General features: G+C 40.0%; 1 protein-coding gene across 1 annotated transcript in view; it reads left to right on the plus strand.

Annotated features, from left to right (window-relative positions):
* The window catches only part of LOC121961353 (ankyrin repeat and sterile alpha motif domain-containing protein 1B-like), a 283,009-nt gene that overhangs the window by 239,883 nt on the left and 24,751 nt on the right, over nucleotides 1-18,375 (plus strand). The window contains 2 exon segments of the mRNA XM_042511305.1: nucleotides 13,936-14,043; nucleotides 17,086-17,289. Of these exon segments, the coding sequence (XP_042367239.1) occupies nucleotides 13,936-14,043; nucleotides 17,086-17,289 (312 nt within the window).

Here is an 18,375-nt window from a genome sequence, read left to right on the forward strand (position 1 = left end):
CTGTATTTTATTGAGCTATTTTAGAAATGCTGTTGTCTAATTCTAACTCCCACTGTACTAGAAAATCGTCTGCGGTGTAAAATGAAAACACACAGTTTATGTGCTCACACTGTGCAGTCCGATCGCCAAGCCACAACCTGAGTGTTCACACTTGATGTGTTAAATAGACAATACACCAGCCCTGTGGCCCCCATGGACTGTTCTGGATATTGACACTTGTCAATAAAGACTCGTTTGAAAGCAGGTAGAAGTTGACTCGTGGCTCTGCTTCAATTGTGCGAGCTGATGACCGGCCAGAATTTCTGACATGTCAGAAATTTATCTGATTATCTGAAAGGCTGTCGAGTCCAGTTCATCAGTCCATCATTGGTCTGAGCTCAAATCAGACAGTATATGCCCAGCTTTGCTCGACACAATCCACAGATCCTTTTGCGGGCAGTTTCCTGTAGAAAGTATTTTCTTTCTACCGAGCATTTGCCAACCAAATCACCATGCGGAAGTCCGCGTGCATATACTCATGGATGAGAGACTCGTGACAGTGAGAGATGTAAACATAAGTGGCATTTTCCTCGGCTGAGCTGTAATGTTCGTTAGCTCAGATGACCTAGCAGTAGATGCACTGCTTTCTATGCACAGTTGGCGGATGTAGCTTGGTAGAAAGAAAATAGTTCCTGCTTAAAAACTGCTCACAACCAGGTCTGTGGATTATCTTGAGTAACAAGGTTGTGATTTCTGAAAAAAGACATTGCTGTTGAGTTTTTTACATGTATTTTTGTGGCGCTGTCAGCACCACAGTCCAAGTGCCATCTGGCAACTCAAACTCAAACAGTCTAAACTGATGAGTGGCAGTACAGGTAAGAGGAAACCACTCTGCACATCTCTGTTTTTTCCTTTTAAGTTGCCTAAAATCTAAAACAGAGAAGATGATAAGTTAATCATTTCTATCCTGTTTGGACTCGTATTCCAACAACAGTGACTGGAAACAAGTCAACATTGATAGTTAAACAGGAAGTAAGCGAGGACCGTGCAGGAGGTGAATAGAGGGAGAGGATGAGACAGGTCCCAGCGAGACGACAGAGAGAGAATATTTCTCTTCTCCCAGCTGTGGAAGAACAGCCCGGGCGGACAGAAAGATTGAGTTGGAAACACTGCCAGATGCTTTTTACCTCAGACACCGGTCGATCAATCACAGTCCTGCCTCCTGTTCATCGAGTCGTCACCGCGGCAAGTCACAGCCATAGATTCCCCTTCCGTGACCAGCATTAGTCAGTAGGCTGCCCAAAGAAACCACAGCGTGATGGATGAGGCCGAGAGAGACATTTCACGAACAAAGGCTTTTTATATACAGTAACCAGCGTGTTGATGCTGAAGGTGTAAATTCTAAATATCAGTCTGACTATGCTGCCAGTATTTTCGGAAACAAAACTTATTCTATGTAGATTAGTTAACTCTACGACATCTCCTTTTTTTAAGCAAGTTCCCGCATGACTCACAGTGGTGGCACGCCAATTTCACACCCTTCAGTCATTTATAAGAGTTTATTTTCAAAGTGTTGACGTCTTATTTTGGGACTGAACCGGGTCACAAAACAGGAACGCAGGCCGTAAATGAGCTGACACCCAAAGCGTTTGTCCTCAGCAGCAGGTTAAGCAAGGTGGCCGGGGCGTGTGTGTATATGTGCTTTTTGTGTGTGTAACCTCAAAGCAAGAAAGACGAGGCATCTTGTTTTAGGTTCGGTCAATCTATAGCAACTTTGACCTCTCTATGGGCCACTTATAGTATTTGGCTACAATTGCACTGCTGCTCTGATGTGGTTTGATTCAGATTTTTTGACATATCTGATACAAATCAGGAGCTCTTTGAAACTAAAATTTGGCCTTGTTATTGTATAAGTGTGTACCGCAAGGATATTGGCGCATTACTAAATTAAAAAAGTCTGCAGCGTTTTAAGTTACATTTCACAAAAATATACACAACATAGCTCAAATTACAATCTGTAACGCTGATAAAGTTCGGCCTAAATGACTCTCAAATACGGATTAACAGAGGGAACTCAAATTTACGCAGAGCATTTCTTTTACAGTAGACAGAGCGCCAGACATTGCTCTGGGCCAGTAGAACCCAAAAGTTGTTACAAATTTACATTGCTGCCAGTATGAATAGTTTGATTCAATATAGTTGGAGGCAAGTTTTTTCACATTTTCGAGTTGTTGTCATACGTGCTTAATATGTAAGGGCCTAAACTTGCATTGTCTGCTTAAAACAAGCACCCTGCTTCATCAGGAACAGCACCAGCACAAATATGCAACTGTTCCTCTTCACATTTTAAAATTTTGCCCACCACTCACAGGGAATCACAAATGCATGAAACAGCATGGTCCCATCCAAAGCTGTCTCTCAGCACAGAGTTCACAGATGCACATATGGCTGCTACATGCATCCCGTTAACCTGATCTTGTATCTGTAGCCTTTTTTTTCCCTGCCAAATAGTGCATATACTATATGTTCCACTTACCTCACTTACTCTGACCGCCAGCAGCTGTTGTTGGTGAACTCTACTGTACCTCTGAAGTGCAAGATACCAAACAACAAACACGTAAACATCACTCCACCGGGCTCTCTCTCAACCTGTTGTGTCATGTGGACATCAGACATGCTTGGTCACACACACACAGGGTTTTACACACATGATTGACAAAAGACTTTGCATTTACTATAACAATAATAATAATAATAATTATTATTATTATTAATTAATTTATATAAAGTTTTGTTGACAAGGAAAGCAAAAGCAAAAATGAGAGGGATTAAATCAACAGAAAGCCAAACAGTTTTACTGAACACAAGCGAGTCAAAACCAGGGTAGAGTTAGGATTAAAATAAAACAAGAGGACAAATATTTCAAAATACAGGATACAAAATGATGCACGGACAATAAAAGCAATAAAACCACAAATAAACAAATACAATTTAAAAAAAAAAAAAATGTAATTTTTTTAAAAAGCAAGGTAAAAAGTTACAATAAACCTAAAGCATCAAGACAAAGAAAAACCTGAAATGTAGCTGTCATCATGGACTTTTAAATTAATTTTCGTAAATTCTTTTTTCAAATTTTAAATCTATTTGTGAGTTCTAATTATTTTTGCAATATTGCGTCTGTGTCATGAACCCGTCTCTGCATTTTTAGCGTTCTTACACTTGCTTTCTCACAGTTTGGTGGATGAACTCTGAAGCACCCACACTCAGATAGCATTGTACTCGTAAACACACACATCATGCACGCATGTTCACACACAGCCTGGTGTCTGAGGAGAGCTTGTGCTCCTCTGCAGTGTGAAAATCGCTTCCATCTTGGGGCTTTGAAGTATTTATTAACCCAGAAAAATATCATACACCATTTCCTCTCTCATCATGTTGGCACTTCAATTCACGAGCTCCTCTGTGTGTGGCAACGAGTGTGTGTGCTAGTGTGTGTGTGGGTGCAGAAGAAAAGGTTTGAGAGATCTTGTTTCAACCTTGATCCTGCAGCAGCACTTGGTAATATTTGCACACACACACACACACACACACACACACACACACACACACACACATACACTCACACACTGTGCTTCCAGTCATAGTTACAGTTCTCTTGCTATTAATGGAGATGTATCTGTCTCCATGTAGGCGGGCTTATCAACAGCCTGCTCTCATTGGCTGCCTGCTCTGTCAGCGCAGAAACAAGCCTTCCTATTGGTCCCTGTTGGACATCATTTCCAACACATCGCAGTCATAACTCCCCTCCACTCTCTGGTTGCTAGGTAACCAGTGGTCTCTGGTTTCCCTCCAATGTCCCCCACCCCCCCGCCATGTAGCGTCTGCGTGCGTATATATACAGTATATCTGTATGGAGGAGCGGCTGTGGGTCTAAACAGAGCAAACAGATGAAACCTGTTATGATCCCAGCCTCGCTCACTGTTGCTTTTTCTCTGGGAGTATATGCAGTGTGTGCACGTGTGCGCATGCATGTGTGTGTGTGCGCAGTCTATTGAGAGTCCAGGCAAATCGATACTCATCATTCTAGCCGAAAAGCTCCACCTCCAAACAACACACACATTAAGTGCTGGATGGAGCAATGAAGGAGGAACGGGAGGAAGGTGGCTGGCTGTGATGAAGTATTCAGGGTGAGAAAAACGTCAATAATGGGGGTGAAAAATGAGCCAAGCATTGTCGCCGTAAATGTCTGCTTTCACACTCAGTGTATGCCATGCACATTATCCACATCACATCAATGCTCTACTACAACAACAAAAAAAATAGTGATTGCAACATGGAGGCTAGTTTCTTTTATATCTCATCCACATCCCTTTCTATCCCTCACAGATTTAGTACTACAGCTAATGTTTATTTTTAAAAGCCACTTCATATGACTGCTGTAATTATACTACTCAACCAGGCTGTTCAAATTCCCCCAGCACCAACCCACCCACCTAAAAAGTGTCTTATTAGCCACCAACTAAATTCAGAACAATTTTCTGAGTATTTAACCCTTTCAAACCTGAAGCAACATCAATAGTCTTGTGCTGCGTTCAGAGGCCTTTCACAAGCATTAAAACCTTTGAACCTTTTGAAAATGTGTTGGGAATAAAAGACAATTTGAGTGAATAGGCAAGAAATATTTTTAAAAAATGCAAGAAAGTAGTAGATTTTGAAATTTCTTTTAAAAATCTGGGGGGAAATATCTAGAAAGCTATAGCTACAATTGTGATAATTTCATTTTTAAAATTATGTGACAAAATAATTATGATTTTTAAATACTTTTTAAGGTCATTTCTATGTTTGTTCGTGGGAAGTTTTTTTTTCTTTTCTTTCTTTTTTTTTTTTTTTTTTTTTTTTTTTTTACAAATTTCTTGCAAATTTTTGGGTAATTTCTTCCTAAGTTGCTCATTGTCTAAGTCCATTTTTTTTTTTTTCCTTTTTCCTTTTTTTTTTTTAGAAATCCAGCTAATTTGCTCAGGTTTTTCCAGCACACCAACTTTTTGGAGTCTCCACTGGTTTCCTTGCATATGCTCATGGCCTAGTAACAGTCCGGCACATAAACCCCTTAAAACTGATTTGTCATTGTTTCACTTGTTGCACTTGTATGGATTAAACAAACGAGACATAATGCATTAAATACTAACATTTAGAGGAGGTGGAAGGAAAATGTTGTTTCCTTTGGACAGAGCCAGGCTAGCTGTTTCCTGCTGTTTCTGGTCTTTATGCTAAGCGAAGCTAACCAGTAGCTTGGCTCCAGCTACATGTTCACTAGCGTTGTCCCAAATACCATTTTTGGAGCTTCAAAGCTTTAGTGGTAATTATTTGTGAATATCTGAGGCTTTGACAGGACGCCACTTTGGTAAGACTCTCAGTAAGTTATTAATAACTTGGAGCGCTGCGTGTTGGGGAGCATCACTGGATGCAAAGCAATGTTTCACTACAGTTGCCAGACGAGGATTACTGTGGTTTAATGGCTGCGCTGAGGACATTGGCTTCATCCGTGTCTGACATTTGCCACCTCCCCCCAGTTCCCTCCACCAGTTTAGGGTGTGAGTCCTCATAGTGTATTCTTTGGCAGAAAACGATAGTAGGGCGCTTAGGAGCGTTTCATCCCAACACCTCATAAAAGAGCTATCCGGAGCGTTTTTTTTTTAATGACGCGCTGTGCATGTGATTTGCATCTATGACGACAATATCTTGACATTACTGTTAGCTAGATTGCTAACGTGATGCTATGTTAACACCTCTCAGTGTGAAAACGGTTTCCATCTTTGAAGCATTAACTGAGTCTTATACAGTTGACACCGATCTAACAACGGTACCATGATAAAAGCGCAGCACTCACCAGCAACATCCAGTGTGCACCGGCCAATCTGCTCCTGAAATGGGCTTCTCAGTCCTTGTATTGGCAGTAAATTAGCTAAAGGTGTGGCAGTGACACCACCAGTGCCTCTTTGAAAACTTCAGAGATTTTTAAATAGAAGCTCAGGGAATTGCTGCATAAAAAAGCCAGAGCGCTCCGAAAAATGCCATTAGGTGCTTTACTTATTCTGAGCTCTCTCCTTATTGGGAACAACTGAAAAAAGATGCTAGTACTGAGGAAAAAAATCTATATACTATTTCGATAACAGGCCTTCATTAGTGAAAAAAAAACAAAACAAGATAATCAAATATTGACTTGGGTATCGATTACAATAGCATCAATTGAAACTTTCAAGCATTCATGTCAGACCTAATATTTACTATACAGATATGAAGCTGGTATCAGTCGGCTCATTTAACAAGTGTATTTCCCCAAATGTTGACTTGTTGCTTTAAAAAAATCACAGAAACTGTTGAATCCGCATGTTACTCAAGTATGTAATGGTGGAGAGTAGTAAACCTTTTTGTGTTTTCTATTTTTTTCATTTGTTTTTATCAAGAAACAGTCAAATTTTGTGATATTAAGTATGAAAAATACCAGAATCATCCTTAAAGACCCAAAGGCTCATAAATATTTCTGAGGATGTGACCTTGTTCTCAATGGTAGACTCTACAGCCCTATAATCAAACTCTGACATGGCACTGAGGCAGACATGGGCAATTTTCTGATCAATATTACCATTCAATTGGTCTGTAATATATTCTGACCTGGGCAATTTAAGTAACCTTACACCAGTGAGTCTTTGATCTGGAAAAATCGATGAAGTATTCTTCAAAGAGTCGAACCTCAGCCGCACCATTAGCAGACGACGCCTGAGGGCCTTCAGGGGTCTGCAGATATCACAGAGGTCGCAACCTCATAGTCTGCAGGGGAGAGGTGATCGGTGATATCGACACAAGCCTGGAGACGGCAGATACACACAACGCAAGTAAACGAACAAAGATAGACCAATCACATGCAGTTGCCAAGGCTGAAGAGAAGAAGCTCTTTAATGTGTGGCTGCAGAGCCTCTTCTTTTATTAGGCCGAATCACTAACACTCGCACTATTTATTCCCTCTGACTGTCTTTTCTCTTTTAGCCTCTCCTTCTATCATGTGGATATAGTGCGAGGGTAAAGTGGGAGAGACAAGAGCGGATGATGAGAGGTAATTTGAGGTCAAGGGAATCAGAATATGGATGCAGAGTGAAAAGGGATACGAGGGCGATGAAAAGGATATTTAGGCGAGTCAGTGTGGATTAAACAGGAGCAGAGAGACCGATGAAAGCGTTCACAGTCCCTTCCCTCTCCATCATTAAAACTATGTGCTAGCTTGAGCACAGACAGTGACTGGACTGTTGGTTCCCTCGCTGGGTTTTATGCTCCAGCGAGCCGACCAGCTTCCAGCCTCCCCTCCAGTAGGAAACAGAGAAAAGGCTTTTTGTCTCCAGTGTCCTGAATAAGAGAGGTCGTTGTTAATGTCCCCAATCACCACTTAGCCGTTATTGTTGCACTGGTTTCTTTGCAAAATATGTCATTTTGTCACAGCTGCTGTCATTATTCTGTGGTCGCCCTTGCGTGTAAAGAGGTCAGTGTGTGCGCTCAGGAATTTTTCTTGGAAGTTTGTACAAATTTAGTGTCTTTAAAATTTGAGAAAAATAAATTTGCCTGGATTTGTGAAATCTTGTCTCGACTTGGAGAAGTTTTGCTTTTGACTCATTGCTTAATAAAATAACTTTAAGGTGGAACAATTTACATGCATACAAAAACATCTAAATTGCAAGGAATTAAATTATTATAATACCTAGAGATGCACCTATCGGTTAGCTCGTGACTGACAAACTTACAAACTTTACATGTGTAGCATTTTGTACATAGATTTTGTTAAATATTTACATACTGGTGTGGAAATTGATCCATAATGCACTTTTTTTTTTGCTTGTTTCTTACTTTTATACCTCTTATTTCTACTTTCGATAAATTTATATGCTTTAAATCAGAGCAACTGCAATGCAACCATTAGAACCGTTAGAAAAGTATTCTTTTTCTGATTATGCTGTCTATTATAGCTCTTAGAAAAAAAATCTGAATTGGCAGGTCAGACTTTTTTAAACTCAGAAAATCTGTGCATCTCTTATTTCATATCTTTTGGTCAAGTGACATCAGGCTGCACAGAGGAGACGGCTGTGAGAAAGCACAGCTCTGTTACCCGTATGTGTGGAGCCTAATCCGTTAATCAAGACCATTCAATCTGGGCTAACGGGACTGTTAACAGGATTAGTGCATTGATCGGCACACGCAGACACACTCACGCAAGACGCAAACATAGCAGCCCAGTCAGACACTGGAGGCAAACAGCTCCCAAATCACTTCATACTACAGTAATAACATCAAGAGCAGAGGGTAAGTAACCCTCGTCTAGCCACTCAGTGACGCCACTGTCACAATGCACAGAGACATGAGATCATGTCAACAGCATGAGCTCTCCGAGGTGATCTGAATAGAGCTTAAATGAATGAGTGCTTATAGCGACAGATAGGAGGACGGGCGTGCAGAGGGGTGTCTGCTGTGGCAGCTCAACACTTCTCCTGTCAGTGTATGCAGCTGCTATGAATATAATTTAAATGCAAATGGGGCGATGCTGCAGTCAAGCATCACAGAGAGAGTGAGAGTGCGAGTCTGTGTTTTAACAATAATGGCCGGGTTGCATTCAAATTCTCATCCATTCAGGGATAACAATATAATCTTCTTCCCTGGGCTCCGAAACAGCTGTTTGAGCTGTTTGTGTGTACGTGTGTGTGTGTGTGTGTGTGTGTGTGAGTTCACATCCACGTGCATGTGGATATATATATTTTTTTCTATTGGACGAGTGTGTGTGGGTGACTGCTGCTGCTGCGGCTCTGTGTTGCCATGGTGACAGTTGAACTTCGGGCTGAGGTTGAGGCTTCTACTGTAGTTGAAGTAGTTGCTGTTGCATAACACAATCTGTTACACACAGATACACACACACACGGATGAGCATCATGCAAGGCAGTTACTGTTCTCTTTCTGGAGTGCATGTGTGTATTTTTACGTATGTGATGAAACAGCAGCGTGAGGACTGGTGTCACGCTACAGCCCCTCAGCAGACAGACAGGAAAGACGCAGAAGCAAGAGGATGAATATTTCATAACCTTTACTACATCAGGCAAAAAAATCCATTACGCAGGTTTCTACTTTATAGTTTAATCAAAAGTAGGACTAGTAATTTATCTTTTATGTCAATGTCACGATAAGAGAGTACATATTATCCTGGATTTTGGATATTGTTAGTGTTGCGTTTCCCTGGTTTCAAAGGCTGCATTACAGCAAAGTGATGTGATTTTCTAAACTTATCAAACTGTTCTATTATTAGCTTTCACCCACTTAGTCATCATATCCACATTGCCCATGATTATTAATCAAAAATCTCACTGTGTAAATATTTGAAGGCAATAATAATCGAGTTATTTAGACAAAAATATAGTCATGTTTGATGACCCCACTGTAGTCAGAAGTCATCTATTATTTTTCACAATAGGTTGCATAAACTAATGTCAAGTTAAGGAAAAACTCTGACTATTTTGATGACATCAAGTGTCATTTTCCTTTTACTACTGGAGCAAAAAATGTCATATTTCTGCTATGGCTGCAACTTCTTTTTAATTTTCTATTCATCTGTAGATTTTTGTTCTAGCAAGTGTGAGGTATTTGTCCTGTTTGTACCTGCCCAGGGACTGCAGGTGTAAACTAGCTAATAGCTAAATCTGGCATGAATCATCTCTTCTCTTTCTGAGATTAATGTTTTTTATGCATGGTCCTTGTTTAAATAAAGACTTGATATACAAAATAAGCAAATCAAGTTATCATTAGATTAGGATAATGTACAGTCACAACTCCCTAAAGCCCAAGTCTGTGATGTCAGATATCATATTTAGTCTGACCTACAGTCAAAAATGTAAAATCAATAAACAAACAATAAAAAAGACAAACACTCAATTTATTATCATAAAAGAAGAGAAGCAACAAATAATCACAATTGAGACACTGAAATAACGTTTTGGACATTTTTTTCTAATGAATTAAACAATAGATCATTTATTAAAATGTGTTTTCTCTCTATTGACTAATCTATTGATTGACTTAGTGTTTCAGCTCTAAATTCCATGCTATTTAAACTTGCTATTGAAATAAAATTACACTGGAAACAAACAATTTAAATCTAAAAGCCTCAGACAGAGACACATGCAATATTGTCACCTGATCAAAGATAACAGAATAAAGTGTCATTTTTATTTTACTAGTGATGCAATAACATTCTCATTAGGGCCTGCAGATTATTTTCATGATAGATTCATTGGCAGATTATTTTCTCAGCAAATACATTCATCATTTGGTTTATAAAATGCAAGAAAATAGTTACAACTGCCCAATTCCCACAGCAATGCTATCAAATGTCTTGTTTTTTTCTGACCTACAGTGGAAAACAAAAAGATTATAACAAATACAAAGAAAACTCAGCCAGTCACCATAATTGAGAAGCTGAAATGTCAAAATATTTGCCTTTTTTTGCTCAAAAATTACTTAAAGGATTTACTTATTACCAAAATAGCCAACTGATTTTATATCAACCAATGGATCAACTTATATCAGCTCTAAATGTCATTTTATGACATTGACACTTTTGGCTAAAAGCACCTGAAACAAGCAATTTAAAGCTAAAAACCTCAGAATGAGACAAGTGCGCAGTAATGTTGCAATCTAGGGTCATTATTTTCCAGAATGTCCTCTTATATCAAGTGTCATTTTCTTTTTACTAGTGGAACAATAATGTAATATAACCATTAGTACTGCACCTCTCTTTCATTACGGATTCATCTGCGGATTATTTATCAGTAAATCAAGTCATCATTCAGTTTATGAAATGTAAGAAAATATTAGACGTGTGCAGAGATGTTGCAATCTAGTTTCATTATTTTCAAGAACGTCCTCTTACATTGAGTGTCATTTTTACTAGTGAGGGATGCAACATATTCTAATTTCATAATATCGACACTTTCTAATACAAACTGCTTTGGAAGTGAGGTTTTTTTTTTTTTTTAAGCCTAAAATTAAGACAAAATGACCTGATCTTAATGCACCAAATTCAGTATGTCAATGTCATTTAGTGTAAAGCGACACAGAGATGGGGGGGGCAGAGATGCTGTAGTCTGACTGACATTGTGTCCATAAAGGACGTGCAACAGAGAGATAGCGAGCTGTGAGAGAAGAGAAGAGGAGAGGAGAGATGAGTGAATAAAAATTGGTGGAGGGAGCATGGGGCGGCCATAATACGCCAATTAGTTCCACTACCCGCAAGTCCCAGCTCCCCTCTCTGTTTCCCTTTGATCCGTCTAATTTTAACAATTAAAATACATTGTTTCCATGCAGATAAGCACAGCGTAGGATGTAGTTTAACCCCTTGGCAGCTGCTGTGTTTTTAACATCCTACTCTTCAAACTGTCCTATTTCCTTATTTACTGTATGACATAAGAAGAAATTTATAAAACTTACGAAGCAAAGAAAACAAGAGGACAAGTTTAGCTTTTGTTGGCATTCTTGATGCATTATATATCAGCTGTTTGCATGTGATTTGCATGTATGCACGGCTGGGGTTGGTTTATTTATTATCTGTTTGTGTGTTTAGGGTCAATGCACACACACGTAGAAGCAATGTGCATCCTATGCCGCTGTTCTCATTGTTATTTTTATGTTCTCTAGCAGATGTAGAGCAGTAATTGGTGCAGGAGATGATGAAGTATGAGTGTATCCATGTGTGTGTGCTGACTCAAAGCAGGACTGTTGGGAGAATCATTAGACCTGCAGCAAGTCCTCGCATTGAGGCTAATTACCACCTTTTGCCCCAAAGACACACACACATACGCATTCTCTCACACTTGCACATACCATCATTGGAGGACTTCCAGAGGCAGCCCCATAAAACCAGGCAGGAGTTTGTATACTGAAGTATGTGAGGGTGCCAGAAGGTAAACAGTGCAAACAACATCTCCGCAGAAAGCAGCCATGGTCCTTGTCTCTTTAGAAAACCCAGTAACTGGCACAGTCAGAGGACGCCTGGTGACCACAGAAAGAATGAAGGCTTTCATTGGAGTCCAAGTGTGTGTGTGTGTGTGTGTATGTGTATAATGAGCGCCTGGGGAAAATCAATAGACTATTACAAATTTGTCACAATCTGATATTGTTGAATTTACATTTCATAGCTGTCAGTGCGAAAAACTCTGCTCTCAGTGACAATGTTTTATCAGATGGTGCCCTCACAGAGAACCTGAAAATCTGATTTGGTGGTCTTTTATAGTTAGTATATTAGGCTTAGAGCTGCTTTAATGGAACCATTTGACATTTTGAGAATTATGTGTATTAGCTTTCTCGATGACAGTTCGATGAGAAAATCAGTATCACTGTTGTGCTTGTGTGCTTCCGTTTCTGTTTTCATGCAGTTCAATGAAAGGAGATACAACATGCTAATTACAGAGTTTTAGAGGTGGTTTTAGGTGTATTTTTAAACTTTGGAAAGTGACTATGCTAAAAAAGACTAATCTTATCCTGGCTTCAGAGTGATATCATTCCCTCATCTAAGTCTGTCAAACGTTTCCTTTAAATTTGTATCAGGATTAGGACTTTAGGTTTAAGTATATCCGTCCCAGAGCTGTCTTTTGGGTAAATCCAATAGAGGCTGACATTCTGGTGCAGAGTTGCCGGATGGGGAATGATAAATCATGGTACCAGAAGCTTAAAATTATCGCATTTTGAGGAAAATTATCATACATAGCTGTTTGCTTTCTTTGCTATCTTTGTGGAACTGTAACCTTGCATTGGAGAAGGCTCATAGTATGGGGTTTTAGGTTTTATCTGACCTTTATTTAGACAGGTAATCTCATTTAGACAGTCAGTCTCTCAAGAGACTGGAGATGCACAATATTGGATTTTTTGCCAATATTGGATATGCCGATATACAACTCATTTGGCTGTTAACCAGCACCGATATTGATACATCCACTTTTTCCACTCCTAATTTTAATGACCATCATCTCTCTTCTGCCCTAAATCGAATCAAATCGAAATCCTATTTTGTAATATCGGCAAATATCGTACCGTTGTCCAAAGTATCGATATAATATCGTATCGTGATGAAACCAGTGATTTATACCCCAACTTCATGGCACAACTAGCAGCTTTGACGGAGCCGTCCGAGCCTTTTGGTTATGTAATAATAATAATGACATGATGTATGCTCATGCTCAGGGGCATTTTATGTCATTATGCGCTCATTAGCACTTACCTGAGTGCTGGTGTTTTTCTCTGTGAAACTCGTCTCTGAATAGCAACATTATCTTCCATTTGAGGCTGGTGATGATGACAATCAGTTACCTTTTATGCAGGTTTTTTTTCCACACATGCTGATATAATCTTGCTATTATCCAGTCTGAAAGCCTTTGAACTCTTCCTCTCTATAAAAGCTGTTGTAAATTATGCAAATGTCGGTGAGAGTCATTATTTTTTTGCCAGCGTGGTGACTTTTGACCCAGGGTTTGCAAAGAAAACAAAAAACAGACATCTTAACTCTTTCTGCGCCATAGTGGAGAGCCGCAACTGAAGATTTTATTTGATTAATCTGTGAATTGTTGTTTACAATAAGTGCTGAAAAATGACCATCACAATTTCCCACAGCCTCGAGGGATGTCCTCAAATTGCATGTTTTGTCCACACAACTGTCCAAAACCCTCAAATATTAATATCACAGTGATATAGACTGAGAAAATCAAGCACATCTTCAGGTTACTGAAGTTGAAACTTGAAAATGTTTTGCATTTTTGCTTGATAAATGATACCTTCTTTGTAGGCAGACAAATAATTTGATGATTTTTGTGCACAATACATACAATTTACCCTGCATGTAACTTAAATGTGACGTCAAATATCTGTGCGTTTATACAGGTATTGAAGATCAGTCTTATCGGACACAGAAAACGGATCCTTGCCTCATTGGGGGACCGGCTACACGAAGACACCCCACAGAAACCTCCGCGGGCCATCTCCTTAAGGGTGAGTGAGTCTGAGTGAGCAGACAGTACGTTATAGGAAACCTTCAGCGTTATCTAAACCAGTGAGGATTCAGGTTATTATGAATCTATCAGACTTCAGAGGGAGGAAACACTCGTTCCGTCCCAGATGGCAGTGTGTTTCTCTGAGGGAGCTACAGCCTCCCCAGTGCGGCTGTTACCACCCAACTGATTACCCAAATCTCTCAGGCAGGCACAAAATGGCCGACCCGCTGCAGTTTCCCCCCTGCCGGCTCGTCCTGGATACTAATCACAAGGAACTGGCTTTCTCTCTCCCATTGGGGCTACGCTCTAATGTCTTTATAATAGTCTCTTGCTCTTTGTGCTGTTGAGCCAAGGGAGGCCCTTTGAGAGAACGCTGAATGTGTCGGCCTGGTTGATTCGGCTCCTTTCTCTACCTTTTGAAAAGCCTAAACTGTCCACTGTGTCCAACATGTCCACGTGAGAATCGCAGATGGTTACTAAGCCTCAAAAAATGTGAAAACAAGAAGTCAGTGGGGTAAAAAAAAAGGTAAACTCAGTCAAAAAAATGTCAAAAAATGCTACAAGAGTAAAACAGAAGAGAAGGCAGCAAGTTTTTACATTTGAGAAGCTAGAAAAATAAAATTTATGGCATCTCTGATTTTTTTATTCACATGATTGATTAATCGACTAGTTGTTTCTGCTCTAGAGGTGCAACTGGCTTAAAATTAAAAGCCCTTTTTGCACAGAGATCGCACCATAGGGCCACTACAAAGTCTCTTTCATACGCATCCTTTACATGTTTTACCATAACAAAATCACGGCGGCATCATCGTGCTCCAGTGTATGATTTTAGACAGCATGTCGGCATTACGGAACCAAAAGACACATAATGGCCGTCATGTGACGTACAGCACATTTCATACAACAAGGCAGGTCAAAATACTTTACAGAGCAAAGAACATAACACACATTAAAAGGATAGAGATTTGCAATAAATGGTAAAAATGAGAAATATGAAAGGTAGAATTACAATTTTTAAAAAAAGATCATTAAAAGTAACAAGTGAAAAAGATAATAAATAATTAAAATTATTTAAAATCAAGTTAAAAAATAATAGAGTGCATTAGGCAGAGTGGAAAGGGGATGTTTTTAGCTTTGACTTCAAAGTGGTCAGAGTTTCAGCTTGTCTGACATCATCTAAGAGGTTATTCCAGGTTTGTGCTAAATGATAAAAAAATGCTGCTTTACCATGTCTTGCATAAAGAATAAGATACCGCCCCTGTTATACGGCGGCTGATCTCGTCCTTTGCTCAGAGGGTCAGGGGCTCCTGACATTTTTTGAGTTTACCACTAACTGCCATTAGCTGCTTTAAAAATCTCCCCTGAGGGGGGTCGTACACATAACATGTCATTAAAACTTCACTTTCTGGCACTGTTACTACCCCCAGATCTCCGATCGTACCTTATATACATAACAGCGAGGTGGCATCATGGCCTCATATTCCTACCTTTGATGATGCAACGTAAAAGGGGCTCAATAAAAGCATGATTATGCTGTATATGGCTCAGTGCTGAGGTTTAAATGATAAAAAAAAAAACGTTGTTTTCTATCAGTGTGTGAGCAGAGAGCCATGTTTGCTCAGTAACACAGTACAAACAGAGGCTGTCAGCTGGGTGCATTAGAACAAATGGGGTGAATGAACAGAATGTGGCTCAGGACGAGAACCGAGAGGCAAAGTTGTAACACTTCCACAGCTTGAAAAGCTTGAGGATAATCACCAGAAAGGCCGCCTCCTCTGAGACTCTTCTCATATGTAATCAACTCAAAGCAAATAACCTCTCAGGAGAAATGACTGACCTTTTACTGTGTAAAAGCATTACTCCATAAAAGTATGTAAAAGTTTGGAATTCTTTGGGGAATTTCAGTCCCCGCTCAGCTTGGAGAGCCTCTCAAATGAACATCATTTTCCACTTTGAGGATGGAGCCACTTAAAGTGAGCAGGCGAGGCTTCGGTGCTTAAAGGGGCAGTTCACCCCCAAATCAAGAACACATTTTATTCATCTTACCTATAGTGCCATTTATCAGTCTAGATTGCTTTGACGTGAGTTGCTGACTGTTGGCGATATCAGCTGCAGAGATATCTGTCTTCTCTCCAATATAATGGACCTATATGGCACTCGGCTTGTGGTGTTTAAAGTGCCAAAAAAAAGACATTTTAGGAACTCAACAGCAATGTCTCTTTCTGAAAATCATGACCCAGGTACTCAAGATCAGCCACAGACCTTGTTGTGAGCAGCTTCATGTAGGAACTATTTTATTTCTACCAAACTACACTCACAGAAGAAAGCGTGCATCTACTCATGGACGAGAAGATTGTGACAGCGCGATTTGAAAATATTGATGCCGTCCTTTGTAACATTAGCTAACTCAGTGGTGATTGGTGAGCTAGCAGTCAATGCACACTACCTTTTGCTCAGTAATTCGGTTGGCAGGTGTAGTTGGGTACAAAGACCTTAGTTCCTACATTAAACTGCTCACAACAAAGTCTGTGTGTTGTTTTGAGTAACCGGGTCATGATTTCTGGAAAGAAACATTACTGTAGATTTGGTCAAATACTTTTTTTGGCACTTAGAGCACCACAAGCTGAGTGCCATGTTGTTCCTTTATATTGGAGAGAAGACAGACATCTCTACTGCTGATATCTCCAACACTCTGCAACTCACCAAAATTATCTAGATTGATAAATAACATTACAGATAAGAGGGAAAAGATTTTTTTTTTTTGGGGTGAACTTTGCATTTAAGGATACTCTGATGGAGCAGCTGAGACCCTCTAGTAACAGAGCGGTGTCTTTGTCCCTGATTTCACAAAGCACTTTTAGATACTCAGCAGCATGGCAACACTGTAGCTGAAAAATAAAATGTGACAGTGCACAGTGAATGCAATTGCCCTACTTATTGTACTTGCAGCAGTGACACAGCACATTATGAAATGATGAATGAACTCTCTCCTGCTTCCCTCTATTCCTACAATCTCCCTCCACCACCCCTTCTGTCCCAGGAGCCCGGCGGGAACCACACTCCTCCCCAGCTCAGCCCGTCTGTGGGCCAGGCAGCGTACACGGCGGGGGTCCCGGGCGGATCTCTGGACGTGCAGCACCTCATCATGCAGGCGGACGCCCGGCGCAGGCAGCGCAGCAATGACAACTACTTCGAGGACGTGCCGCGATCCAAGCTGGAGCGACAGATGGCTCAAGTCAGCATGGTGAGGAAGGGAGGACAGGATGGAGGAATGAATGGAGGCAGCGAGGGAGGGAGGGGAGTATTATGAATGGTCGCAGTCAGAGATGAAGTTGGCTACCGGAATGCTAAAAAAATGGGTTTGGTATCGTGCTTTATTTTTTTATGGAGAAGAAACACACAATTGCACTGAGTGTCATATTTATTGCCATGAACATGGACACTATTGTTTATTTTAAGTTGATCCCGCTCTGTTGCTGTAAACACTCACTAGAGCTCCACATGTGTATTAATCTGCAGCTGAAAATAGACCCTAACAAATACACTTATTTCCTTCTGTTTGAGAGGGGTTAGCTTAAACCTACAGTGACCAGCTGTTCTGGGAAATTACTAAGTATTTGTGAGGCTTTTTTTTTTTTTAAATAAAATTTACCTTTTAGGTAGCACCAGTACAGTGCTCCAGGAATTACTTTTTCTTTAGGTTGACTCAGAAGTTGGTGTCGCCCTCGTTAAACAGCTAATACATTTTTTCCCTCTGATTGTTGCAGAAAATAAGCTCCGTGGCAAACAAATGGTTATTATACATGCACGTTTTGTTCAGCAAGATAGTCTTCACAAATTAACACCACTTTTGGGATTTTGGAAGCCTAAACGCAGTTGCCAGAAGTAAAAAGGTAACATTAGGCTATAGAACTTCACTATGGTCGCATGTCTTGGCATCGTCGCCACAACGAGGTTGTAAAGCTATTTTCGGTATGATGACATTCTGTAGTCTCATTTAACCGCTTGCTCGCAGCCGCCCTTAAGAATCAGAAAAGTTTCAAAATTCACAAGAAGGGTATTTATGGATGTATTTTAGCAGAACAAAACATCATAGTCTCTTCACCTTGTGGTAACCAAAACCCATTTACTTCAAGACGAAGGAACTGGGATCGCTAAAATCGTTAAAAGCTTTCCAAGAGTTATATGGGAACGTAGAATATTTACTACTATTTCTTTAAGGCACCGGCTTATATTAAGTAAGTAATTTCACCTAAAAAAATCAAATTCGATGGAATTTCAAAGTTGTTTTTTTTTTTTTTTTTTTTTTTTTACAAATTCAAAGCAATGA

The sequence above is a fragment of the Plectropomus leopardus genome, chromosome 22, assembly GCF_008729295.1.
Source record: "Plectropomus leopardus isolate mb chromosome 22, YSFRI_Pleo_2.0, whole genome shotgun sequence".
NCBI lineage: Eukaryota > Metazoa > Chordata > Actinopteri > Perciformes > Serranidae > Plectropomus > Plectropomus leopardus.